Source organism: Schistocerca gregaria, chromosome 5 (assembly GCF_023897955.1).
Source record: "Schistocerca gregaria isolate iqSchGreg1 chromosome 5, iqSchGreg1.2, whole genome shotgun sequence".
In the NCBI taxonomy this organism is placed as follows: domain Eukaryota; kingdom Metazoa; phylum Arthropoda; class Insecta; order Orthoptera; family Acrididae; genus Schistocerca; species Schistocerca gregaria.
Window position 1 is genome coordinate 514,293,515 of NC_064924.1, and position 27,124 is coordinate 514,320,638.

The following is a 27,124-nucleotide window of genomic DNA, read 5'->3' on the forward strand; positions in this document are numbered from 1 at the left end:
GAAGGTATCGTTTCTTCTCCGTCACTGAATTGTGGAGTGGGGACTCATTTCACCCTTCTATTGTCACGCATCAGTGCCTGCATTAGTCGGGCGTTCAATTACACAGCACATGTCGCGTAAGTCATCGGTTTTTTATACACATAAATAGATACCGAACGACGTACGGTCTAAGATATACAATGCCTGGCAAAAACGTGAAGCATTCAGAAGTGGTGAAGGGAACGAAATGTAGCTTCAGGGGTTGAGTGGTGTAATGGGACACACTCCTACAACACTTCCTGTTTTCATAGAAATAACCGATACTACGTATACTGTAGAGTCTTGTATAGGTGAACATTCTCGGCTGTTTCACTGAAAGAATTTCATCTGATTTAGTATACGATTTATTATATTCCAGGCTAAAATCTATAAAAAGAAAATAATTTGTTGCAATCGATACGTATAGCGTTAAAATTATCATTGTTTTAGAAATATTTGAAATTATAAATTCTGGCTCACTTAAAATTCATATTATTAATTGCACAATCTGACGGTAATTATAAAATTAATTTCTGGACTCATTTACAAAGTAGTGATGTATTTTGACGAGGATTCTTCTCCTGTCAAGAAAGTTTGTAAACTCTTTTGCTTTGTAAACTCTTTGGGATATTGTGAGTACGGCAGAATTTAAGGAGTAGTGGGCATTGCCTATGACAGAATCGCACTTTTTTAAAAAAATTGTCTACAAGAATGTAATTGATGGTTTTATGAAAATGGAGATTGTGAAGCCAGTGTGGTATAGAAAATCAGTGTGGTATAGAAGAATGGGATAAAAGAAAAGAAAATCATAGCAACAGATAGTTCTTCATCAGAAATACACAACATTAAATCAAAATTTCAGCCGCAAGAACGGATCCCTAGACGCAAGAACTGGAGCCAACAAAAGGAGAAAATTAAGATAAGTAAAAAGTTTCTCTTTTGTATGGAGGAAAGAGAACTACCTCCATGAATATCAAGAGCTCAAATGGAAACCCAGTTCTAAGCAAAGAAGGGACAGCAGAAAGGTGGAAGGTGTATAGAGAGCGTCTATACAAGGGCGATGTTCTTGAGGACAATATTATGGAAACGGAAGAGGATGTAGATGAAGATAAAATGGGAGATATGATATTGCGTGAAGAGTTTGACAGAGCACTGAAAGACCTAAGTCGAAACAATGCTCCGGGAGTAGACAACATTCCATTAGAACTACTAATAGCCTTGGGAGAGCCAGCCCTGACAAAACTTTACCATCTGGTGAGCAAGATGTATGAGACAGGCAAAATACCCACCGACTTCAAGAAGAACATAGTAATCCCAATCCCAAAGAAAGCAGGCGTTGACAGATGTGAAAATTACCTAACAATCAGGTTAAAAAGCCACAGCTGCAAAATACTGACACGAATTCTTCACAGACGAATGGAAAAACTGGTAGAAGCCGAACTTGGATTCCGTAGAAATATTGGAACACGTGAGACAATACTGATCCTACGACTTATCTTAGAAGAAAGATTAAGGAAAAGCAAACCTACGTTTCTAGCATTTGTAGACCTAGAGAAAGCTTTTGACAATGTTGACTGGAATAATCTCTTTCAAATTCTGAAGGTGGCAGGGGTAAAATACAGGGAGCGAAAGGCTATATACAATTTTACAGAAACCAGATGGCAGTTATAAGAGTCGAAGGGCGCGAAGGGAAGCAGTGGTTGTTAAGGGAGTGAGACAGGATTGTACCCTATTCCCGATGTTATTCAATCTGTATATTGAGCAAGCAGTAAAGGAAACAAAAGAAAAATTCTGAGTAGGAATTAAAATCCATGGAGAAGAAATAAAAACTTTGAGATTCGCCCATGACATTGTAAATCTGTCAGAGACAGCAAAGGACATGGAAGAGCAGCTGAACGGAATGGACAGTGTCTTGAAAGGAGGATATAAGACGAACATCAACAAAAGCAAAACGGGCATAATGGAATGTAGTCGAATTAAATCGGGTGATGCTGAGGGTATTAGATTAGGAAATGAGACGCTTGAAGTAATAAATGAGTTTTGCTATTTTGGGAGTAAAATAACTGGTGATGGTCGAAGTAGAGAGGATATAAAATGAAGACTGGCAATGGCAAGGAAAGCGTTTCTGAAGAAGAGAAATTTGTTAACATCGAGTATAGATTTAAGTGTCAGGAGGTCTTTTCTGAAATTATTTGTATGGAGTGTAGCCATGTATAGAAGTGAAACTTGGACGATAAATAGTTTAGACAGAAGGAGAATAGAAGCTCTCGAAATGTGGTGCTACAGAAGAATGCTGAAGATTAGATGGGTGGATTGTAAGGTGTCAGGCAAATCCAACACCTTCCATGAATACCCTGACATGATAAGCAAATCCAGTAGTATGTCACATTTTTTTTGGTCATCAGTATACTGACTGGTTTGATGCGGCCCACCACGAATTCCTTTCCTGTGCTAACCTCTTCATCTCAGAGTAGCACTTGCAACCTACGTCTTCAATTATTTGCTTGACGTATTCCAATCTCTGTCTTCCTCTACAGTTTTTGCCCTCTACAGCTCCCTCTAGTACCATGGAAGTCATTCCCTCATGTCTTAGCAGATGTCCTATCATCCTGTCCCTTCTCCTCATCAGTGTTTTCCACATATTCCTTTCCTCTCCGATTCTGCGTAGAACCTCCTCATTCCTTAACTTATCAGTCCACCTAATTTTCAACATTCGTCTTTAGCACCACATCTCAAATGCTTCGATTCTCTTCTGTTCCGGTTTTCCCACAGTCCATGTTTCACTACCATACAATGCTGTACTCCAGACGTACATCTTCAGAAATTTCTTCCTCAAATTAAGGCCGTTATTTGATATTAGTAGACTTCTCTTGGCCTGAAATGCCTTTTTTGCCATAGCGAATCTGCTTTTGATGTCCTTCTTGCTCCGTCCGTCATTGGTTATTTTACTGCCTAGGTAGCAGAATTCCTTAACTTCATTGACTTCGTGACCATCAATCCTGATGTTAAGTTTCTCGCTGTTCTCATTTCTACTACTTCTCATTGCTTTCGTCTTTCTCCGATTTACTCTCAAACCATACTGTGTACTCATTAGACTGTTCATTCCGTTCAGCAGATCATTTAATTCTTCTTCACTTTCACTCAGGATAGCAATGTCATCAGCGAATCGTATCATTGATATCTTTTCACCTTGTATTTTAATTCCACTCCTGAACATTTCTTTATTTCCAACATTGCTTCCTCGATGTACAGATTGAAGAGTAGAGGCGAAAGGCTGCAGCCTTGTCTTACACCCTTCTTAATACGAGCACTTCGTTCTTGATCGTCCACATAGCTCTGAATAAATCGTGACATTAAATTAATCAAAGTAATACGAGTAACGAGTGAGCAAATGGAATAGCACAGACTAACACAAGAATGCCTAAATGCATGTCATACTTTCCCACCATGAGACAGACGCAGTTCCGAGGGGAGAAACGAGAACAGAAGCCAAGAGCAGAACCGTGTTAAGCTGGAAGGCCCTACGATAAGGGATGGACACCCACATTGCCAGCTAACCGCTAGGACCAACCCCCAGCCCATGTTAAAAGCTAGAGCCCTCCAGAAAAACAGTATAGGTCTTACGATAACACAAAAAGGGCCACCCCAGCTGCATGTTTTAGCGCGAGACTTTTTCGCGTCTCTGTTACCTCAGGACCACCCCCCAGCCCATGTTAAAAGCTAGAGCCCTCCAGAAGAACAGTATAGATCTTACGATAACACTAAAAAGACCACACCAGCTCCAAGTTTTAGCGTGAGACTTTTTTGCGTCTCTATTACGTTGCAAACTTTAAAAACATTGCCCCACCACGAAAAGTATAACGTTTCTCATTGGATAGGCAGAATTTTTGTAGGCGGAGCTTAAGGTTAACATTGAGACCCTGTTGGTCAGATGAAAACACAGCCAGATAGCTTTTTTAAACCAACGTCGGTAAATTGTACTAAGGAGAAGTTAGGAGAGAGTTGCTTTGAGATGGCGAGGTGAGCGCAGCTGTGCTGCCCGCCGCCCCCTGACGAACACCGACAAGGTAATGAACGCACGCGATGCCGCATAACAGGGCATAAAGCTTCACTCAGAACTGCAAAAGTCTCATCTGTTACACCCCATTTTTGCGTAATACTAGTGCCGATCGTCAATTAAAGCTCATGGTGTTCACATTTGCCACTTGAAGTAAAAATCTGAAAAAATGGTTCAAATGGCTCTGAGCACTATGGGACTCAACTGCTGTGGTCATTAGTCCCCTAGAACTTAGAACTACTTAAACCTAACTAACCTAAGGACATCACACACATCCATGCCCGAGGCAGGATTCGAACCTGCGACCGTAGCAGTCGCACGGCTCCGGACTGCGCGCCTAGAACCGCGAGACCACCGCGGCCGGCAAAAATCTGAAACGCGGTGATTTTTCTGTTATATAGTTTTTGAGAAGCCACATCAGCCACTGTAATTTACGACAAGTTAAATAAGTAATTAAAGATAATTGAGGGTCACTGTAGACAATTTTGATTGTTTTCTCTCTTGTGAAACTTAATTTAAACCTAGATTATAGATGTGATATGGCATAGGTCATCCTTCGATCCATTGTAGAACTTGAAAACCCACTCAAGGAATATTCGTTCACATTTTTGTTGAACGCAGTTGGTTTTTACTATCCTGTATTAAAACATTTCCTTTTATTAATAGTGCAATTTATAAACAATGTTTTGTGAGTAGAATAATATTTCCAATGGTAAACTTAACTGCTTTTTCGACATTATTTTACCAGCTAACTAAAAATAGGAAAGCCTTGAACCCCTTCCACTAAAATTAGTTAGTATTAAGATTCTTTTACAGGGAGTGCAGTGGAGCTGACGCTGAAATCATTAAGTATTTGGTTATATCATCGCCAGTCTCACTCAACTCTTCTGAACACTACATGTCATGTGTGGTCTGGTGTCTCCTTACCAGCAACAGATCCCAGGTTCAAACTAGTCAATTCCCTAAAAAACACGCTCAGGGCGTGAACAGAAACCACGCAGAATGTTAGAAGATCACATAACTAATGAGGAGGCATTGAATAGAATTGGGGAGAAGAGAAATTTGTGGCGCAAATTGACTAGAAGAAGGTATCGGTTGGTAGGACATATTCTGAGGCATCAAGGAATCACCAATTTAGTATATTTAGTATTGGAGGGCAACGCGGAGGGTAAAAATCGTAGAGGGAGACCAAGAGATGAATAAAACACTAAACAGATTCAGGAGGATGTAGGTTGCAGTAGGTACGGGGAGATTAAAAAGCTTGCGCAGGATAGAGTAGCATGGATAGCTGCATCAAACCAACGCCTCTCGAAGCTTTTGAAAATGATGAAGAGACTAAGAGAAATTTAATGGTGATGTGTAGGAGGGTAAGATTACAGAGGTTACGGGATATTATTTCAAAGGTTACAAAATCGTGTGAAATTTACAATGAATTTGGGAGTTATGAGCCTACTTATCAGCGTGACATCGCACCTCTTTTACCCTTAACACACAAGCACGCTGGATGTCCCTGGCGAGCCGTTGTGCCGACAGAGGTCCCTCATTCACTACTAATTGTAACCTGACGCCATCCTCGCAGCTCCCCAAACTACAGCACTAGTAGCACCACCGCTGTGCCCCTACAAAACATTGCAAGAATGGGACCTCTCCCCAGGTCGCCACCATATTCGCAGACGACAGTAATCTGGGATAATCTAGAACCACGATTCATCGATGAATACTACAATGTCTTTCATCAGAATTCTGCGCTTCTCGGTTACGGAATCACTCCAACCACGGCCGTTAGAGTCGTGCTGTTAATGACAGCCTATCCCGGGGGAAATAATTCCCTAGTCCGATTTCTGCTAGTCTGCTAATCTCTGACCAATGGTCTGGGATGACAGACAGTGTTGCAGGAAGTCCATTACTTTTTCTCGGACGGCTGGCGCAAATGTGAAGGAGTTAAAATGCGCTTGGTTCACAACACGGTGATCCTCATTTGGTGATCAGACGTTGTCGATCGATACCTTGGCGAGCATCATTCTTGCCCTCACGTTCCCATGCTGCCTACCATCGGGCCACTCTCACATACAATTGCCCCACATATCTGCATATTCGGGATTCGGTTAAGCGGCCAAGTGGAGACCCATAATGAGGCCCCTTTCAAATTTTTAGTATTCATCGATGCCAGGTGCTGATAACGCTGTCTCAAATGACTACGCGACATCTCCGTGCTCCTCACAGCGACCACTCGACATCTGACGCTGTTCACAGCCCGTATAAACACTACCCGGTCTCGTAACAACACTATACGCGAACAACCTAATGCATCCTGGACGGGATCCTACCTGTCAGAGGGAATTGTGTATCTAATTATTTAAATAACCGCCGATAGTGTATACTTGCATAAGGTCACGTTGAGACCCGAACATGTTTTCTGGGTTGTCCACTTTTATTGTCTGGCAGTGTAAACCGTAAACTAAAAATAGCGCCAATTCCCCAGTTTCAGGCATGTTTTTAAGACGAGTCGGATACCGGACAAGCCGCTTCACTCTCTGGGTTGGAGAACAAACATATTAAAAATATCGGCTTAATTTCCTGAACTCCCTGTCCTACAACAGTCTCATCGAACTAAGAAAAGAGAGGCAGCACTACGAAATTAAGAAAAAAACTACAACAAATGTGAAATGCTTTGTTTGCACTTTATGGTACATTCGAACGGTGCTTGTAAACAATATTACTACGAATTAGGCACAACCAAGACAGCAAGATACTTAGTGTGCCAGACTGTATCTGGTCTATTCACTCGCATCCATTATACTTTGTCATCTTTCACATTTATTCAGGTAAACTTTTGAACGTATATGTATACTGTTTCTCCCACACATCTTCCGATCATTATGAAAATAACAAAACAATTTGTTGCTAGATCGTTCCGCGGACACAGTATTTCACTACCGAGGTGCATTCCTCCCTGAACTTGCTATGGCTGAATTTTTTTAGACAAGTTATTGCAAATGCTAACACCTGCAGTTTAAAAAACTTCCTGGCAGATTAAAACTGTGTGCCCGGCCGAGACTCGAACTCGGGACCTTTGCCTTTCGCGGGCAAGTGCTCTACCAACTGAGCTACCGAAGCACGACACACGTCCGGTAGTCACAGCTTTACTTCTGCCAGTATCCGTCTCCTACCTTCCAAACTTTATGCTGCATTCATCGGTGTAAAACGAAGACTAGTAATAATATTGAAGGTAGTAAAGAAATTAAATCACAAATATGTATGCTAATATAAGCCATATTTACTCAAGTGCAGTGAATGTGTGACTCAGATATCACGTATTGAGGAATATTCCTTTAGAAGAACGGTGACGAAAAGGGTTGAAGCAAAACTTTTGCAGACGTTGATTACAGTGTTGTGACTCATCAGCTGTATCATAATTAAACACTGCTATTTCCGAAATTAGATACTGCACAGGCTGAGACTAACTAAGGCAACTAACCATTGCGTCAAGGTCTCGTTTCCCGCTGTAGTCACGATCCAAGGCATTTCATAATTGTTCCGCTTGACATCAGCCGTGTGACAACTTTCGCTGCGGTTAATTATCCTTCTGGCACAGAACTCGAGCTGTTCACATTTGTGTAGTCCCAGCCTCCCCACCTTGCAGCTTCCATGCAACAGAAAACATTGCAATACAGTTGAGTAGAAACCAGAAACGACATTTGCTGCTACAAAGAGACAGCTTACACTACACTCGTTCGTCCTCTGTTAGAATATTGCTGCGCGGTGTGGGATCCTTACCAGGTGGGACTGACGGAGGACATCGAAAGGGTGCAAAAAAGGGCAGCTCGTTTTGTATTATCACGTTATAGGGGAGAGAGTGTGGCAGATATGATACACGAGTTGGGATGGAAGTCATTACAGCATAGACGTTTTTCGTCGCGGCGAGACCTTTTTACGAAATTTCAGTCACCAACTTTCTCTTCCGAATGCGAAAATATTTTGTTGAGCCCAACCTACACAGGTAGGAATGATCATCAAAATAAAATAAGAGAAATCAGAGCTCGAACAGAAAGGTTTAGGTGTTCGTTTTTCCCGCTCGCTGTTCGGGAGTGGAATAGTAGAGAGATAGTGTGATTGTGGTTCGATGAACCCTCTGCCAAGCACTTAAATGTGAATTGCAGAGTAGTCATGTATATGTAGATGTACAACACAGGAGACTAGATCAGCGAAGTCCAACGCGCGGCCCGCGGGCAGCATGCAGCCCAAACCAAGTATGAGTGCGACCCAAGAAGTGAGCAATTATCACACGATCGGTAAAAAAATCCATAAAATTCCGTTTTCAGGAAGTTATGATAAACTGAATATCTTCTATTTAAAACTCATGCCACACCATGTCAACTATAGCCCCGTCCATTCTTTTTTTCTTTTTTTATTACTTTTCAGCGGTTATTGCTAATGTTAAGTACGAGGGTTGGAATTTAATCGTGGCAACTATTTATTTACAGCCTATACAAAATAGATACGTGTTTCAAAGTTTTACTGACCTTGCCAGCGGTCTATTTCACGACGAATTTGTAGCAGTTCTGAAGCGAATGCCGTGAAGTGTTACCTTCAGTTTAGAAATCGAGCCGGCCGCTTTAGCCGAGCGGTTCTCGGCGCTTCAATCGGGAACCGTGCTGTTGCTACGGTCGCTTAGAGCCATATGAACCATTTTTTAGAAGTCGAGTTCAACTCGCGAGGGCTTAAGTCAGGGGACTGCAGGACGTGGTATAGCACTTAGCAGCCCGATCAGTCAAACAAATCAGTAACAGCTTGCACTGTACGTGCTTGAGCATTGTCCTGCAAAGTGATGGTCAAATGGTTCTGAGCACTGTGGGACTCAACTTCTGAGGTAATTAGTTCCCTAGAATTTAGAACTAGTGAAACCTAACTAACCGTAAGGACATCACACACATCCATGCCCGAGGCAGGATTCGAACCTGCGACCGTAGAGGTCTCGCGGTTCCAGACTGCAGCGCCTAGAACCGCATGGCCACTTCGGCCGGCAGTGCTGGTCAGGTCCTGCAGAAAGTGAGCTACCAAAAATCCGCAAGTGCTTCACGAACGACGACAGTACGCTCCGAGGATTACAGTGTGGATCACTGTTTTCAATCATGGACTTATTGGGCCTTTTTTCTTTGAAGGAATTGTCGCCAGATCGTTTTAACGACAGACAGTTTTGCTCCCCCCAACCCCCAATAGTCCACATCTCAATGCATGTGACTTGATTCGTTGGGGATACCTAAAGGAAATAATTTTCCCTATACGTTCACATGATTTAATGGAGCTCAGATGCCTTATTCTTCAAGCTTGCAATGAAATCGCGGAAGACATGTGCCTTAGTGTTATCCTTATATCAGCGCTCGTGTGAAGGAAGTTAAGAGTCAAAATGGTGGACATACTGAACCTCTCCTGAGTTAGACCAATTCTCCACGAAGTGTTTTCCATGGTAGTATCTTCCTTTGAGTTTCTCTTGACAATAAAGTGTTTATTCAAAAATAATGTGGTGACACATTTCGTGCGCCATGCTGCATATTACATCACTTTAATGTAAAGGCAAGAAGATTCCTCTGTTTGAAAATCATGAAAACGATATTGGTAGTTCTTTCGTTTTACATTTTTCGTGTGCCATGGTTCTCATGTGGAGAGAATCGCGGATCTAAGGAGCGTCATGGTAGCCAAGAATACATTAGTTTTCAGATTTCCAACCAACTTGCGGCAATATAGTAATGCGAGAGCCTAAAAAATCAAGGAATTCCAGAAATTTGCAGACGACGTTCAACGCAGGGTACTTCCCAGTTTATTGCTTGGAGAGCTTCCGTCCTCACTGCCTGTGGAGAACATTTTAACCAGGTTCAGGCGCCCACACACGAGGTGAATGTACCAAATGCCGACAAGAAATCAGACACTTTTCAAGAGGCCACCAGTAGAAAAGGCAAACAGGAGACGGTGTAAGGTAAGACGTAAGGGCAAGACCTTGCTCCCGAATGTTGATCAAACTGACTGAAAAAGACAGTATTTCCCTCAGAATTTCTTAAGTGAGCGTAATGATGTAAAATTGAAATGGAAAGACCATGTAGCAGACCTTTGTAAAACGTTTAGGTTCGCTTACTTTTGCCGTAAGAATAACTCGCAACTTTGGGCATACAGGACTCAGTAAATTACGATATTTTTCCTATTTTCATTCATTGTTGTCTTATGCTATAATATTCTAGGGTAACTACTTGCTTAGTCAAAAAATTATTCATTGCATAAAAGAAAGTAGTTAGAATCGGGAGTGGCGTTCACACGCACATCTTGCAAGTAAATCTTTTAGCAGCCGGGATCCGATTTTGGCTCAATCTTCCTAAAAATATTAGAGAAATTAAAATCCTTTCAAACTTGGAAAGACAGCTAATCGCCCACCTGCTATCACAATAGCTATCTCTTCTTGCAGCTCACTCTCGTCAGCTATTTATCCCGCACCACTTTCCCTCCCCTTGTCTACAGAGTTCTCTATTGAAATTCTCTTCTTTCTTAGCTGTCACTGTCACTTTCAATTTCAGTCCTCTCATCTTTCTTTATTCCTTCCAGTTCTTCTAATTAAACACGGTTACAAGTGCTAAACTAATCAATATAATTATTAATGCTTCCGTTATTTTCTTCTTATTATTATTAGTGCTACTACTATTATTATTATTATAAAATGTCACGTTTTGTTAATAGTGGAAATTATTATTATTGAGTTCGTTATGTAATAACTAATTAATACCATTCTTAATTCTTTCATTATTTTATCATCATTATTAGCATCACTATTGTTATTATTATCAATGTGTATTTTTATTATTATTGTGATTGTTATGTAATAATTTTTGTTTGTGTTGTTCCTGATCAGACGTAAGAGAGGGCTTTAAGGTTCTAATCTGGTCAGACTAAATAAGCAATAAATAAATAAAATAAATAGATATTAACCACATGCTCACAGTACATTTATGCACTTTTGAAATTAGCTGTCAACGATCGATCAATTGTAAGTATGACAATAACAGAAATATTCACAAGCACAACACCAGAAGGAAAACCGATCTGCATTTCCTTTGATGAGTCTAACTTTCTTACACAAAAGGGTGAAATATGCAGCTATAAAATTCTTTGACAATCTACCCAAGGAAACAAAAAATCTAACACATAACGAAAATGTTTTCAAACATAGATTAAAGAGCTTTCTCTTTAACAACTCTTTCTGTACTACAGAGGAACAAATGACCAGAATGCAGTCATCATATAAATATTATTTTTATTTAGTTGTATATAAGGATTTAATCTTGTTTTGTTTCCACATTACAAATTATAATGCTTGTAATGACTTTGATATATGGAAAAAGCATCTAACTAACCAACTAACTCAATCTGCAAATTTGTGTTCACAATCGTAGCGCCAAGTAAAATACTGATACTGGTGAAAGAAAATTTCGATTATATATTGTGTAAATTTTGATGTTGTCGAATCTGTAAGACTGTATTACTATTATAGCTCTTAAATCAACATATACATTACAATTTTCGGACTAATGCTTTTCAAGTGTTTATACTTCACTAAACTACAATTTCTTGGGTGTTAGGTTAAAGTGCTGCACTAACTATTGATGTAAGCAAATTATTACTGTTATTATTAATATTATCGTAGATATCTGTGGTACATTAAAGTAGGGGGTGACGGCAAGTTAAATTTGGTGGTAGTGGGGGTAAGGGGGAGGGACTTAGATCCTACCCCTCTTGCTTCCAGAACTGAAACAGGAACCGCGCCTTGAAGGGGGAGGGGGGATTTGTGTGGTACTCGCACAGCATTGTGGGAAAAGTAAAAGCTGCATACATGCTGGCCGGTGTGCCAGACCAACAGTAGCTAATTTGGTTCACTTTGACTCGTTATTGGTCACCTCTCTGTTTCACAAGTTAGCGCTCTATGCACTGCACTATACGACCAGCTCATGAATGTAGATGTTGTGTAAACTATAATAGATATAATCAGACTGGAATCGATGTGATCCCGTTATGGGCAGGGATGGTTGAATATAGACACTCGAGAGAAGAACAGCAATCGACCGCGAAATCCGTCGTTTTACTGCAGCAGATATAGATTTCAACTTCTACATAGCAGTCTTCAGTGCATATAACAGGTAATACTAGTCAAAAATGCCACGTAGTAAACAACATTGGTGCTGCAGGGGAGTCTAACATGAACTCTACACTTTGAACTAATGTCAGCCATTGCTATATACAATGAAGATGACGATGTAATAGTTGAAATCTAGATATAATGTAATAAAACGACGGATTTAGCGCCGGCCGTATGACCGAGCGGTTCTAGGCGCTTCAGTTTGCAACCGCGTGACTGATACGGTCGCACGTTCGTATCCTGCCGCATGGACGTGTGCGATGTCCTTAGGTTAGTTAAGTTTAAGTAGTTGTAAGTTCAAGGGGACTGATGACCTCAGCACTTAAGTCCCATAGTGCTCAGAGCCATTTTTTTGAACGAATTTCGCTATCGAAAGCTGTTTTTTTTTCTACATTGTCTATACATGATGTTACTGTAAAGGGAATCACACTGTTGTAAAGTGCGCATGGTGCAAAGTTACGTGCCGGCCGGTGTGGCCGAGCGGTTCTAGGCGCTACAGTCTGGAACCGCGCGACCGCTACGGTCGCAGGTTCGAATCCTGCCTCGGGCGTGGATGTGTGTGATGTCCTTAGGCTAGTTAGGTTTAAGTAGTTCTAAGTTATGGGAGACTGATGACCTCAGAAGTTAAGTCCCATATTGCTCAGAGCCATTTGATCCTTTTTTTTTTTTTTTGAAAATTACTTGGCATTTAGAAATGTTGTTATTCATGTTGCGTGGCACTTGGCTACCGAGCACTACACAGGAGTTTTAATGCCATACCAGAATGGCCAGTCTTGCGGCTGCGTTAACGAAAAAATGAGAGAGAAAGAAATGAGGCCTTTCTAACAGCGCCGTCCAAAAACCCGCCGAAGAAAATATGTAATACTATTGGGTTCTCGGCACGCCTGGTAGCAGCTTCATGGTTACTCCACTGTTGCTGACAGTCGCTGTGACAATGGCTACGTTACGTCACATTGTCACTTAGCTACGGAGCTAAAAATGTGAACTCCGCCCGAACAGGCCATGAAGGACCAACGGTACCGACCGGCCGCCGTGTCATCCTTTGCCCACAGGCTGCGGGTTCGGAGGGATAAGTGGTCAGCACACCGCTCTCCCGGCCGTGTGTCAGTTACGAGACCGGAGCCGCTTCTTCTCAATCAAGTAGCTCCTCAGTTTGCCTCACAAGGGTTGAGCAGCTGCAGAACTATTAACTGGAAAATATCTGGAATGTGGTCGGCTTACCTGGCCAGTGACGAGGCAAAGCAGAAAGGCGGCCGCCCAGCTCATGGCGCAGCCGTCAGCTCCGACACAACAGACGCCGGCCGCAAGGAGACTGGAGAAAGCCCCACTCCGTGGCCGGGCACCGACGTTGCGCAACCCGCGCTCCCCGGCCTGTTGCAGTGGCCCGAGGGGGGAGCGGCAGGAGAACGTCGCACTTTCCAATGTTACGTCTTCCTTACCACATCTCCACGCACGCTCTCAAGCGTCACGTAGGCAGCCTACCACGTACGCTCGTCACAGTGGTATCCGTCAGAGCAGAGACGGCGTGGAAGGATCATTGGACGGCCGTGTCTCTCGAAATCAGGAGAGACAGAAGCCCTGCCAATACAGACAAATGGTTCAAATGGCTCTGAGCACTATGCGACTTAGCTTCTGAGGTCATCAGTCGCCTGGATCTTAGAACTAATTAAACCTAACTAACCTAAGGACATCACACACATCCATGCCCGAGGCAGGATTCGAACCTGCGACCGTAGCGGTCGCTCGGCTCCAGACTGTAGCGCCTAGAACCGCACGGCCACTCCGGCCGGCTCCACAGACACAAAAATCAGGTGTCGACGTACTAATTTATCTTATTTGCTTATTTATCAGATCCCATTAGACTATGGGAGTCGGAGCTATCTGGTTATGGAACGAGCTAGCGTTTAGCTTACAGGATACTGATGAGAAGTTTTATGAACAGAAGAATGAAAGAAGTAATAAGTTACCAAAAAAAGAGGAGAGAGCGTACGAATAAATAAGATACATTATCTGAGTCAAATTATCCGGGCACTTATTCGAAGACATTAATAATGGATGACTCCACCCTATGCCTATATGACGAACTCTGCTTGGGACACATTCAACGAGATGTATGAATGTCTATGAAGGAATGGCAGCCCACTCTTCCTCAAGAGCCGAGACATGGGAAGGTGTTGATGTTGGACGCTGGTATATGAAGCGAAGTCGGCGTTCTAACTCGGCTCAATAATGCTCCACTGAGTTCACGCCGGGACTCTAGCCAGAACAGTTCATTTTAGAACTGTTACCGTCCACATAGCATTGCGCCACAGATGCTGCTTTATGACAGGGCGTATTGTCACGCTGACATAACAATCGTCTCCCATCTGTTCCTCTACGGTACACAGTACACAATACTGTGAAATGCGATCACATTTAACGTTTTCTTAAGCGCCGTAAGGGGACCACAAGAGACGGCTCCGTACCACATCACCTCTTCTGTACTTCACTTTTCATACTACACATGGTTTGTTGGTTGATGTGTGGGAAGGGACCAAACAGAGAGGTCATCTGTTCCATCGGATTACGGAAGATTGGGGAAGAAAGTCGGCCGTGTCTTTTCAAGGAAACCATCCCGGTATTTGCCTGAAGCGATTTAGGGAAAGCACGGTAAATCAGGATGGCCGGAGGCGGATTTGAATCGTCGTCCTCCCGAATGCGTGTCCAGTGTGCTAACGATTCCGCCACCTCGCTCGATCACTACGCATGATGACAGGTATCATTCTCCAGCTGTAACCGCTCCTTCTATTGAAAATGTTCGTTGAAGTTCGTGCTCCGACCAGCTAGTGGTAGAATGTCTGCATATTGACTGCTGAGGAACGTTACAAAAGAAGTCTGTCCTGCTGCACTATATTCACGCCTAGTGCGTATTAATTGTACCGGCCAGCTCAAATAATCATATGCTCCCCGACGTGTACGAGCACAGCTACACGTACATCTACACCTACATTCATACTCCGCAAGACACCCAACGGTGTGTGGCGGAGGGCATTTTACGTGCCACTGTCATTACCTCCCTTTCCTGTTCCAGTCGCGTATGGTTCGTGGGAAGAACGACTGCCGGAAAGCCTCCGTGCTCTCTTGAATCTCTCTAATTTTACATTCGTGGTCTCCTCGGGAGGTATAATTAGGGGGAAGCAATATATTCGATACCTCATCCAGAAACGCACCCTCTCGAAACCTGGACAGCAAGCTACACCGCGATGCAGAGCGCCTCTGCCACTTGAGTTTGCTAAACATCTCCGTAACTCTATCATGCTTGCCAAATAACTCTGTGACGAAACGCGCCGCTCTTCTTTGGATCTCCTCTGTCAACCCGACCTGGTACGGATCCCACACTGATGAGCAATACTCAAGCATAGGTCGAAAGAGTGTCTTGTAAGCCACCTCCTTTGCTGATGGATTACATTTTCTAAGGACTAACCCAATGAATCTCAACCTGGCACCCGCCTTACCAACAACTAATTTTATATGGTCATTCCACTTCAAATCGTTCCGTACGCATACGCCAGATATTTTACAGAAGTAACTGCTACTAGTGTTTGTTCCGCTATCATATAATCAAACAATAAAGGATCCTTCTTTCTATGTATTCGCAATACATTACATTTGTCTATGTTAAGGGTCAGTTGCCACTCCAAGTTATCCGCTGCAGATCTTTCTGCATTTCGCTGCAATTTTCTAATGCTGCAACTTCTCTGTGTACTACAGCATCATCCGCGAAAAGCATCCCGCAGTCCCTGGCCTGTTCCAGTGGCTCAGGTGGGGAGCGGCAGGAGAACGTCGCACTTTCCAATGTTACGTCTTCCGTACCACAGCTCCACGCACGCTCTGAAGCGTCACGTAGGCTACGTACCACGTACGATATAGTGTGTGTGTGTGTGTGGGGGGGGGGGGGGGGGGGGAAAGAAGTCGGTCGTGCCCTTTCAAAGAAACCATCCCAGCATTTGCCTGGAGCGATTTAGGGAAATCACGGAAAACCTAAATCAGGATGGCCGGAAGCGGGATTGACCGTCGTCCTCCCGAATGCGAGTCCAGTGGCCCAGTGACAGGGCGCATTTTCATCATAACGTGAAACCGAGCCAAGTAATGCCGTAGTTACCACACTGGACGACGTGCCAGAATCTTGAAAACGTGGCCCGAAAGGAAAAAAATAAAGGTTTCTAGATGGGAATTTTGAACTACCTGTTTGGCTACAGTAATGCTGGAACTACTGAATGCCGGTTATGTGGACGATCAGCTGTTCATTTCATCCGTTAGATTTAAGGTCAAACGCGGTAATTCATAGTTAGCTGTGCGTGCTGCTGACCAGGCCACAAAGTAGTCTTGTCGTTAAAGATAAAAAATTTTATTCTGTGTAAGTGAAGCAAATATTTTCAATATGAAAGGTGTTCCAGAAGGTATGTACTAATTCAAAAACATTTAAGGTTATGTACGTGGATAAGGAAAAAAATTCCCGGATTTTTTCCGGAGTTCCCGGTTAAAAAATACACTTTTCCTCGAGTGAAAATTCACTTTTTCCATGTTAAGCGACACTATACTTTCCTTTTGTTCTACAATATTATTTTTATTGTGTTAACCGGTTTCCGGCTTGCAAGGCCATCACCAGACATTTACTGAGTATTGTCACCAAAGAAGTTACAATGTTTACAAACAATATTGGAAGAGAAGTAACACGTCTATACTGAAGCAGAAACATACAGTAAGTAACATCTTTTACAGTGTGGTGGTAATTCAATGAAAAAGTAAAAAAAATTGAACGTTAAATAAATAAAAGTGGAGTAGACAGGAAAAACTTTTACACAAAATAGGAGCAGCATGCCTACATAACAGTTTCTATTAATAAACAAAACTAATAAAATAAAATGAAGTTAGTACTTGACAAGGCTACATCAGGTGGTATAAAACATAGAGAGTGATACACAAACCAATTAAAAGAAGAAACAATTATCATTGTAACTATAGAATACATAAGGAACTTAAGCAATATCAATAGATAAACAGAAATAAATAAATGCTGGAAAATGGAGGCGTTTGAGGGAACATACAGTAAATGCAATCATTGAGGGCGTGGTGGCACTGCATTTTAACATTAGCAATATACTCAAAATTATGGCTATGTAACACTTTGCATTAAATAAATAAACCAAGTAAAATATAAACAATATTTGATGAAACAAATACAATAGGTGTTAAATATGGGCAGTAATACAAGTACAGTTAAAAGAAAGCCTTAACAATTGAACCTACAGTCTATATGGAATACATAGACAACTTCAATAAAACAAAAGAACTTAATGAATACAGGAGAATGGGAATATGGAGAGGTGGAGTGTTGAGCTGCGTCTGGTCATTTAGGATTAGATCTGGACTGTGAGCAAGATGTTTGTTAGGGCTTCTAGGAGGTTGAGTTTATGGTCTTTGTTTGCTAAGTGAAGTACATGCGACACTGACTGGTAGTTGTGACATTCACTCAGTAAATGCTCAGCAAATGCAATGTCAGCCTTCTGCAACCTCCATCTGCGTTCATGCTCAGCCAGCCTAGTTGCTATGTCTCTGCCTGACTGATCGACGTGAAATTTGTCACAATCCGAACAGGTGATTTTGTATACCCCACTGTTGGCTAGTAATTGCTAGTAACTTTGCTATTAAAAATACACTGGGCTGTATTGTTCTTAACATAGTAGGAAAATGTTACTTACTGTACCTTTCTGCTTCAGTCTAGACGTGTTACTTTTCTTCCAATGCTATTTGCAAACATTGTAACTTCTTTGGTGATAATACTCACTTTTCAGTAAATGTCTGAAGATGGCCGTGTAAGCCGAAAGCTGGTAAACGCAATAAAAGTAATATTGTAGAAAGGAAACTGAAGCTTTTCATTTATTATAATGTTGTTCTACCAAGAACCGATTCTGCTTACTACACTTTCCCACAGAACTATAAAACTTATCAATCCTTTGAATGGTTAACATTTTTTACACCAGTGTAGAACTTTCTGGCACTTTATAAAACGAAACCCAGCAAAAATCAGAGTTTTGGACAGATCTTTAATGTACAGCAACATGTACCGCTACGCTGCATTTTTCCATATTACGATACGCTGCATATTTTCCTATTGTGAAAGTATAAATTCGAATTCAACCAAACACAGCACACTAGTTTCCGAAGCATTGAAATCATGATTGCAATACCCTTTTTTAAGCCAATCATAGATCGTGTCACATGTCCTTGCCAGCCAATGACAGCAGATATTCAGAGCATAAGCACGTGACGTAGTCATCCAATAACAACATCACTGTTAAATAGCGCGAACACACAAACAGGAAAAGTTAATGGTTTAAATTAATACACACAGTGTAGCTGAAGGGAAGTTGAACTTTCACATATAATGTAGCTCTCGAAGATTAATAATATACAACAGAAGCTAAGCTTTCACATGTAATAGTAAAATTCTATGTACCGACTTGACAGAAAATCCTAGGAAGTTCTGGTCTTACGTTAAATCAGTAAGTGGCTCGAAACAGCATATCCAGACACTCTGGGATGATGATGGCATTGAAACGGAGGATGACACGCGTAAAGCTGAAATACTAAACACCTTTTTCCAAAGCTGTTTCACAGAGGAAGACTGCACTGCAGATCCTTCTCTAAATCCTCGCACAAACGAAAAAATGGCTGATAACGAAATAAGTGTCCAAGGAATAGAAAAGCAACTGGAATCACTCAACAGAGGAAAATCCATTGGACCTGACGGGATATCAATTCGATTCTACACAGAGTACGCGAAAGAACTTGCCCCCCTTCTAACAGCCGTGTACCGCAAGTCTCTAGAGGAACGGAAGGTTCCAAATGATTGGAAAAGAGCACAGGTGGTCCCAGTCTTCAAGAAGGGTCGTCGAGCAGATGCGCTAAACTATAGACCTATATCTCTGACGTCGATCTGTTGTAGAATTTTAGAACATGTTTTTTGCTCGAGTATCATGTCGTTTTTGGAAACCCAGAATCTACTCTGTAGGAATCAACATGGATTCCGGAAACAGCGATCGTGTGAGACCCAACTTGCTTTATTTGTTCATGAGATCCAGAAAATATTAGATACAGGCTCCCAGGTAGATGCTATTTTCCTTGACTTCCGGAAGGCGTTCGATACAGTTCCGCACTGTCGCCTGATAAACAAATTAAGAGCCTACGGAATATCAGACCAGCTGTTTGGCTGGATTGAAGAGTTTTTAGCAAACAGAACACATCATGTTGTTATCAATGTAGAGACGTCTACAGACGTTAAAGTAATCTCTGGCGTGCCACAGGGGAGTGTTATGGGACCATTGCTTTTCACAATATATATACAGGGTGTTTCAAAAAGACCGGTATATTTGAAGCGGCAATAAAAACTAAACGAGCAGCGATAGAAATACACCGTTTGTTGCAATATGCTTGGTACAACAGTACATTTTCAGGCGGACAAACTTTAGAAATTACAGTAGTTACAATTTTCAACAACAGATGGCGCTGCGGTCTGGGAAACTCTAGAGTACGATATTTTCCACATATCCACCATGCGTAGCAATAATATGGTGTAGTCTCTGAATGAAACTACCCGAAACCTTTGACAACGTGTCTGGCGGAATGGCTTCACATGCAGATGAGATGTACTGCTTCAGCTGTTCAATTGTTTCTGAATTCTGACGGTACACCTGGTCTTTCAAGTGTCCCCACAGAAAGAAGTCGCAGGGGTTCATGTCTGGCGAATAGGGAGGCCAATCCACTCCGCCTCCTGTATGTTTCGGATAGCCCAAAGCAATCACACGATCATCGAAATATTCATTCAGGAAATTAAAGACGTCGGCCGTGCGATGTGACTGGGCACCATCTTGCATAAACCACGAGGTGTTCGCAGTGTCGTCTAAGGCAGTTTGTACCGCCACAAATTCACAAAGAATGTCCAGATAGCGTGATGCAGTAATCGTTTCGGATCTGAAAAATAGGCCAATGATTCCTTTGGAAGAAATGGCGGCCCTGACCAGTACTTTTTGAAGATGCAGGGACGATGGGACTGCAACATGGGGCTTTTCGGTTCCCCATATGCGCCAGTTCTGTTTATTGACGAAGCCGTCCAGGTAAAAATAAGCTTCGTCAGTAAACCAAATGCTGCCCACATGCATATCGCCGTCATCAATCCTGTGCACTATATCGTTAGTGAATGTCTCTCGTGCAGCAATGGTAGCGGCGCTGAGGGGTTGCCGCGTTTGAATTTTGTATGGATAGAGGTGTAAACTCTGGCGCATGAGACGATACGTGGACGTTGGCGTCATTTGGACCGCAGCTACAACACGGCGAACGAAAACTCGAGGCCGCTGTTGGATCACCTGCTGCACTAGCTGCGCGTTGCTCTCGGTGGTTGCCGTACGCGGTCGCCCTACCTTTCCAGCACGTTCATCTGTCACGTTCCCAGTCCGTTGAAATGTTTCAAACAGATCCTTTATTGTATCGCTTTTCGGTCCTTTGGTTACATTAAACCTCTGTTGAAAACTTCGTCTTGTTGCAACAACACTGTGTTCTAGGCGGTGGAATTCCAGCACCAGAAAAATCCTCTGTTCTAAGGAATAAACCATGTTGTCCACAGCACACTTGCACGTTGTGAACAGCACACGCTTACAGCAGAAAGATGACGTACAGAATGGCGCACCCACAGACTGCGTTGTCTTCTAGATCTTTCACATCACTTGCAGCGCCATCTGTTGTTGAAAATTGTAACTACTGTAATTTCGAAAGTTTGTCCGCCTGAAAATGTACTGTTGTCCCAAGTATATTGCAACAAACGGTGTATTTCTATCGCTGCTCGTTTAGTTTTTATTGCCGTTTCAAATATACCGGTCATTTTTGAAACACCCTGTAAATGACCTAGTAGATAGTGTCGGAAGTTCCATGCGGCTTTTTGTGGATGGTGCTGTAGTATGCAGAGAAGTTGCAGCATTAGAAAATTGTAGCGAAATGCAGGAAGATATGCAGCGGATAGGCACTTGGTGTAGGGAGTCGCAACTGACCCTTAACATAGATAAATGTAATGTATTGCGAATACATAGAAAGAAGGATCCTTTATTGTTTGATTATATGATAGCGGAACAAACACTGATAGCAGTTACTTCTGTAACTCGTTCGACCTATACTTGAGTATTGCTCAATCAGTGTGGGATCCGTACCAGATCGGGTTGACGGAGGAGATAGAGAAGATCCAAAGCAGAGCGGCGCATTTCGTCACAGGGTTGTTTGGTAACCATGATAGCGTTACGGAGATGTTTAGCAAACTCAAGTGGCAGACTCTGCAAAAGAGGTGTTCTGTATCGCGGTGTAGCTTGCTCGCCAGGATTCGAGAGGGTGCGTTTCTGGACGAGGTATTGAATATGTTGCTTCCCCCTACTTATACCTCCCGAGGAGATCACGAATGCAAAATCAGAGAGATTAGAGCGCGCACGGAGGCCTTCAGACAGTCGTTCTTCCCGCGAATTATACGCGACTGGAACAGGAAAGGGAGGTAATGACAGTGGCACGTAAAATGCCCTCCGCCACACACCGTTGGGTGGCTTGCGGAGTATAAATGTAGATGTAGATGTAATATTGGTCTTTTTTGCGTGTGTTACACTTTAAGATACATCACACAAATGCGCCAATTAAGTTTAAAATAAAGCCACAACTGCCTTCTGGACTCGTAATTCTTCTAAGTGGCTAGTCCTCAGAGTATTTATTTTTGAAACGAGAGTAAAACGCTCTGTGCTGTAAGAAATTCATCGCACATTCCCACAACTAACATAATTTACCTTGCGTAAGAGGCAACTTACGTTGAAAATAACGCTTTTCAAGCCACCATTAGCAATATTTTCCCGAGACCTGTTAGAAACAGGTTCGTTTTAGCAGTTGCCAGAGAGCGCCAGAAAATAGGCGTTATAGCGTGTTCCCAGCTACAATTGCGCAGGAAGCCCGTATGTTCGTACGTATAAGGCATTAAGGGATCTTACATTACTCCATAAAAGAAATCGGACATCAGAGGATACTACAAGAACATGGAATTTCGTGACTCATACTAAAATGCATAATTCGGCTTGTAGTGCACATTCGTACAGCCAAACTCACACTGAAGTAAACTCCAACAAGATATTAAGCTTTTCAGTGTGGCTTTCAGGCTGTAAATTTGTTTGGAGTACCAGTATTACATTATCTCCTGTTTGGTTTTTATTATGGCATAATACCATACGTGCCAGAGGATAAAAACGTGCACTTGAAATTCAGCGAACAGTTGGAACTAGCCAATACTGTGGAACGAAAAGCTTCGTTTCAAATAAATTGACTGTCTCATCGGAAACGATTAATAAAAGCCAAATTTCTTTAGCAAACCGACAATAATAACTTCATTGTTCTGTTGTTCTACAAGGCGATTAATGCTTGACTCCCAAAAAAGTGGAAATAAATAAAATCAGAAAACTGAAACTAGTAATATATATCAGCCTTCCATTATTATGTGAAGGTATTTCAATTCACTTGATAGCTCCCGGCCACAGAAAGCCGTTTTGTTTTCGTTTGACATGTTGTTGTTGTTGTGGTCTTCAGTCCTGAGACTGGTTTGATGCAGCTCTCCATGCTACTCTATCCTGTGCAAGCTTCTTCATCTCCCAGTACCTACTGCAACCTACATCCTTCTGAATCTGCTTAGTGTACTCATCTCTCGGTCTCCCTCTACGATTTTTACCCTCCACACTGCCCTCCAATGCTAAATTTGTGATCCCTTGACGCCTCAAAACATGTCCTACCAACCGATCCCTTCTTCTAGTCAAGTTGTGCCACAAACTTCTCTTCTCCCCAATCCTATTCAATACCTCCTCATTAGTTACGTGATCTATCCACCTTATCTTCAGTATTCTTCTGTAGCACCACATTTCGAAAGCTTCTATTCTCTTCTTGTCCAAACTAGTTATCGTCCATGTTTCACTTCCATACATGGCTACACTCCAAACAAATATTTTCAGAAATGACTTCCTGACACTTAAATCTATATTCGATGTTAACAAATTTCTCTTCTTCAAAAACGCTTTCCTTGCCATTGCCAGTCTACATTTTATATCCTCTCTACTTCGACCATCATCAGTTATTTTACTTCCTAAATAGCAAAACTCCTTTACTACTTTAAGTGTCTCATTTCCTAATCTAATTCCCTCAGCATCACCCGATTTAATTGGACTACATTCCATTATCCTCGTTTTGCTTTTGTTGATGTTCATCTTATATCCTCCTTTCAAGACACTGTCCATTCCGTTCAACTGCTCTTCCAAGTCCTTTGCCGTCTCTGACAGAATTACAATGTCATCGGCGAACCTCAAAGTTTTTACTTCGTCTCCATGAATTTTAATACCTACTCCAAATTTTTCTTTTGTTTCCTTTACTGCTTGCTCAATATACAGATTGAATAACATCGGGGAGAGGCTACAACCCTGTCTCACTCCTTTCCCAACCACTGCTTCCCTTTCATGCCCCTCGACTCTTATGACTGCCATCTGGTTTCTGTACAAATTGTAAATAGCCTTTCGCTCCCTGTATTTTACCCCTGCCACCTTTAGAATTTGAAAAAGAGTATTCCAGTCAACATTGTCAAAAGCTTTCTCTAAGTCTACAAACGCTAGAAACGTAGGTTTGCCTTTTCTTAATCTTTCTTCTAAGATAAGTCGTAAGGTCAGTATTGCCTCACGTGTTCCAACATGTCGACGGAATCCAAACTGATCCTCCCCGAGGTCCGCATCTACCAGTTTTTCCATTCGTCTGTAAAGAATTCGCGTTAGTATTTTGCAGCTGTGACTTATTAAACTGATAGTTCGGTAATTTTCACATCTGTCAGCACCTGCTTTCTTTGGGATTGGAATTATTATATTCTTCTTGAAGTCTGAGGGTATTTCGCCTGTCTCATACATCTTGCTCACCAGCTGGTAGAGTTTTGTCATGACTGGCTCTCCCAAGGCCGTCAGTAGTTCTAATGGAATGTTGTCTACTCCGGGGGCCTTGTTTCGACTCAGGTCTTTCAGTGCTCTGTCAAACTCTTCACGCAGTATCGTATCACCCATTTCGTCTTCATCTACATCCTCTTCCATTTCCATAATATTGTCCTCAAGTACATCACCCTTGTATAAACCTTCTATATACTCCTTCCACCTTTCTGCCCTCCCTTCTTTGCTTAGAACTGGGTTGCCATCTGAGCTCTTGATATTCATACACGTGGTTCTCTTCTCTCCAAAGGTCTCTCTAATTTTCCTGTAGGCAGTATCTATCTTACCCCTAGTGAGATAAGCCTCTACAGCCTTACATTTGTCCTCTAGCCATCCCTGTTTAGCCATTTTGCACTTCCTGTCGATCTCATTTTTGAGACGTTTGTATTCCTTTTTGCCTGCTTCATTTACTGCATTTTTATATTTTCTCCTTTCATCAATTAAATTCAATATTTCTTCTGTTACCCAAGGATTTCTAGCAGCCCTCGTCTTTTTACCTACTTTATCCTCTGCTGCCTTCACTACTTCATCCCTCAGAGCTACCCATTCTTCTTCTACTGTATTTCTTTCCCCTATTCCTGTCAATTGTTCCCTTATGCTCTCCCTGAAACTCTGTACAACCTCTGGTTCTTTCAGTTTATCCAGGTCCCTTCTCCTTAATTTCCCACATTTTTGCAGTTTCTTCAGTTTTAATCTACAGGTCATAACCAATAGATTGTGGTCAGAGTCCACATCTGCCCCTGGAAATGTCTTACAACTTAAAACCTGGTTCCTAAATCTCTGTCTTACCATTATATAATCTATCTGATACCTTTTAGTATCTCCAGGGTTCTTCCACGTATACAACCTTCTTTCATGATTCTTAAACCAAGTGTTACCTATGACTAAGTTGTGCTCTGTACAAAATTCTACTAGGCGGCTTCCTCTTTCATTTCTTAGCCCCAATCCATATTCACCTACTATGTTTCCTTCTCTCCCTTTTCCTACACTCGAATTCCAGTCACCCATTACTATTAAATTTTCGTCTCCCTTCACTATCTGAATAATTTCTTTTATTTCATCGTACATTTCTTCAATTTCTTCATCATCTGCAGAGCTAGTTGGCATATAAACTTGTACTACTGTAGTAGGTGTGGGCTTCGTATCTATCTTGGCCACAATAATGCGTTCACTATGCTGTTTGTAGTAGCTTACCCGCATTCCTATTTTCCTATTCATTATTAAACCTACTCCTGCATTACCCCTATTTGATTTTGTGTTTATAACCCTGTAATCACCTGACCAGAAGTCTTGTTCCTCCTGCCACCGAACTTCACTAATTCCCACTATATCTCACTTTAACCTATACATTTCCCTTTTTAAATTTTCTAACCTACCTGCCCGATTAAGGGATCTGACATTCCACGCTCCGATCCGTAGAACGCCAGTTTTCTTTCTCCTTATAACGACATCCTCCTGAGTAGTCCCCGCCCGGAGATCCGAATGGGGGACTATTTTACCTCCGGAATATTTTACCCAAGAGGATGCCATCATCATTTAATCATACAGTAAAGCTGCATGTCCTCGGGAAAAATTACGGCTGTAGTTTCCCCTTGCTTTCAGCCGTTCGCAGTACCAGCACAGCAACGCCGTTTTGGTTAATGTTGCAAGGCCAGATCAGTCAATCATCCAGACTGTTGCCCCTGCAACTACTGAAAAGGCTGCTGCCCCTCTTCAGGAACCACACGTTTGTCTGGCCTCTCAACAGATACCCCTCCGTTGTGGTTGCACCTACGGTACGGCCATCTGTATCGCTGAGGCACGCAAGCCTCCCCACCAACGGCAAGGTCCATGGTTTTTAGGGGGGGGGGGGGTCGTTTGACATGGGAATTGCAGTTTCGTTTGACATGGGAACTGCAAACTAAGAGGAAACAGTAAAATCACTAAACGTAAATGTGGGTCACATGGAGACTGTCTGTGGAGCCCCATCTTCGTATACCATGACTCCGCAAGTCTGACATCATCGCGGTCAGAGACGTCAAAGACCGCACAGTCGACGGCCAGATAGTCGCCATCACCTTGAGGTGGACTGGTGCACAAGTAGAAGGCGGCGAAATACAGGGTGTTTATGAATGAATATCGGGGTTTTAACGCTTTGGTTCATTGATAGTGACCGGGCCAAATATCTCACGAAATAAGCATCAAACGAAAAAACTACAAAGAACGAAACTCGTCTAGCTTGAAGGATGAAACCAGATGGATCTACGGTTGGCCCGCTAGATGGCGCTACCATAGGTCAAACGGATATCAACTGCGTTTTTAAAATAGGAACACCCATTTTTTATTACATATTCGTGTAGTACGTAAAGGAATATGGGTGTTTTAGTTAGACCAAGTTTTTCGCTTTCTGATAGCTGGCGCTGTAATAGTCACCAACGTATAAGTACGTGGTATCACGTAACATTTCGCCAGTGCGGATGGTATTTACTTCGTGATACATTATCGGTGTTAAAATTGACCGTTCACCAATTGCGGAACAGGTCGATATCGTGTGGGTGTATGGCTATTGTGATCAAAATGCCCAACGGACGTGTGCTATGTATGCTGCTCCGTATCCTGGACATCATCCAAATTTCCAGAACAGGAAGTGTTCAGCCACACGCGAAAAATCAACAACGACCTGCAACAAATGCTGATGTCCAAGTAGGTGTTTTAGCTGTTGTCGCGCCTAATCTGCGTATCAGCAGCAGACAATGCGCGAGAATCCGGAATCTAAAAAACGTCGGTATTGAGAATGCTACATCAACATCGATTGCACCCATACCATAT

The 27,124-nt window shown here is 42.3% G+C and overlaps 1 protein-coding gene and 1 non-coding gene across 2 annotated transcripts in view; both read right to left on the bottom strand.

Annotated features, from left to right (window-relative positions):
- The window catches only part of LOC126272047 (uncharacterized), a 76,716-nt gene extending 63,166 nt beyond the window's left edge, over nucleotides 1-13,550 (bottom strand). Inside the window, exon 1 of the mRNA XM_049974562.1 lies at nucleotides 13,473-13,550. Within this exon, the coding sequence (XP_049830519.1) occupies nucleotides 13,473-13,517 (45 nt within the window). The 5' untranslated portion in view covers nucleotides 13,518-13,550. The remainder of the gene's footprint in view (nucleotides 1-13,472) is intronic.
- Trnas-cga (transfer RNA serine (anticodon CGA)) lies at nucleotides 7,119-7,193 on the bottom strand. The gene has a single exon. It is a non-coding gene; the product is annotated as a tRNA-Ser (tRNA).
- Nucleotides 13,551-27,124: the final 13,574 nt, after the last annotated feature.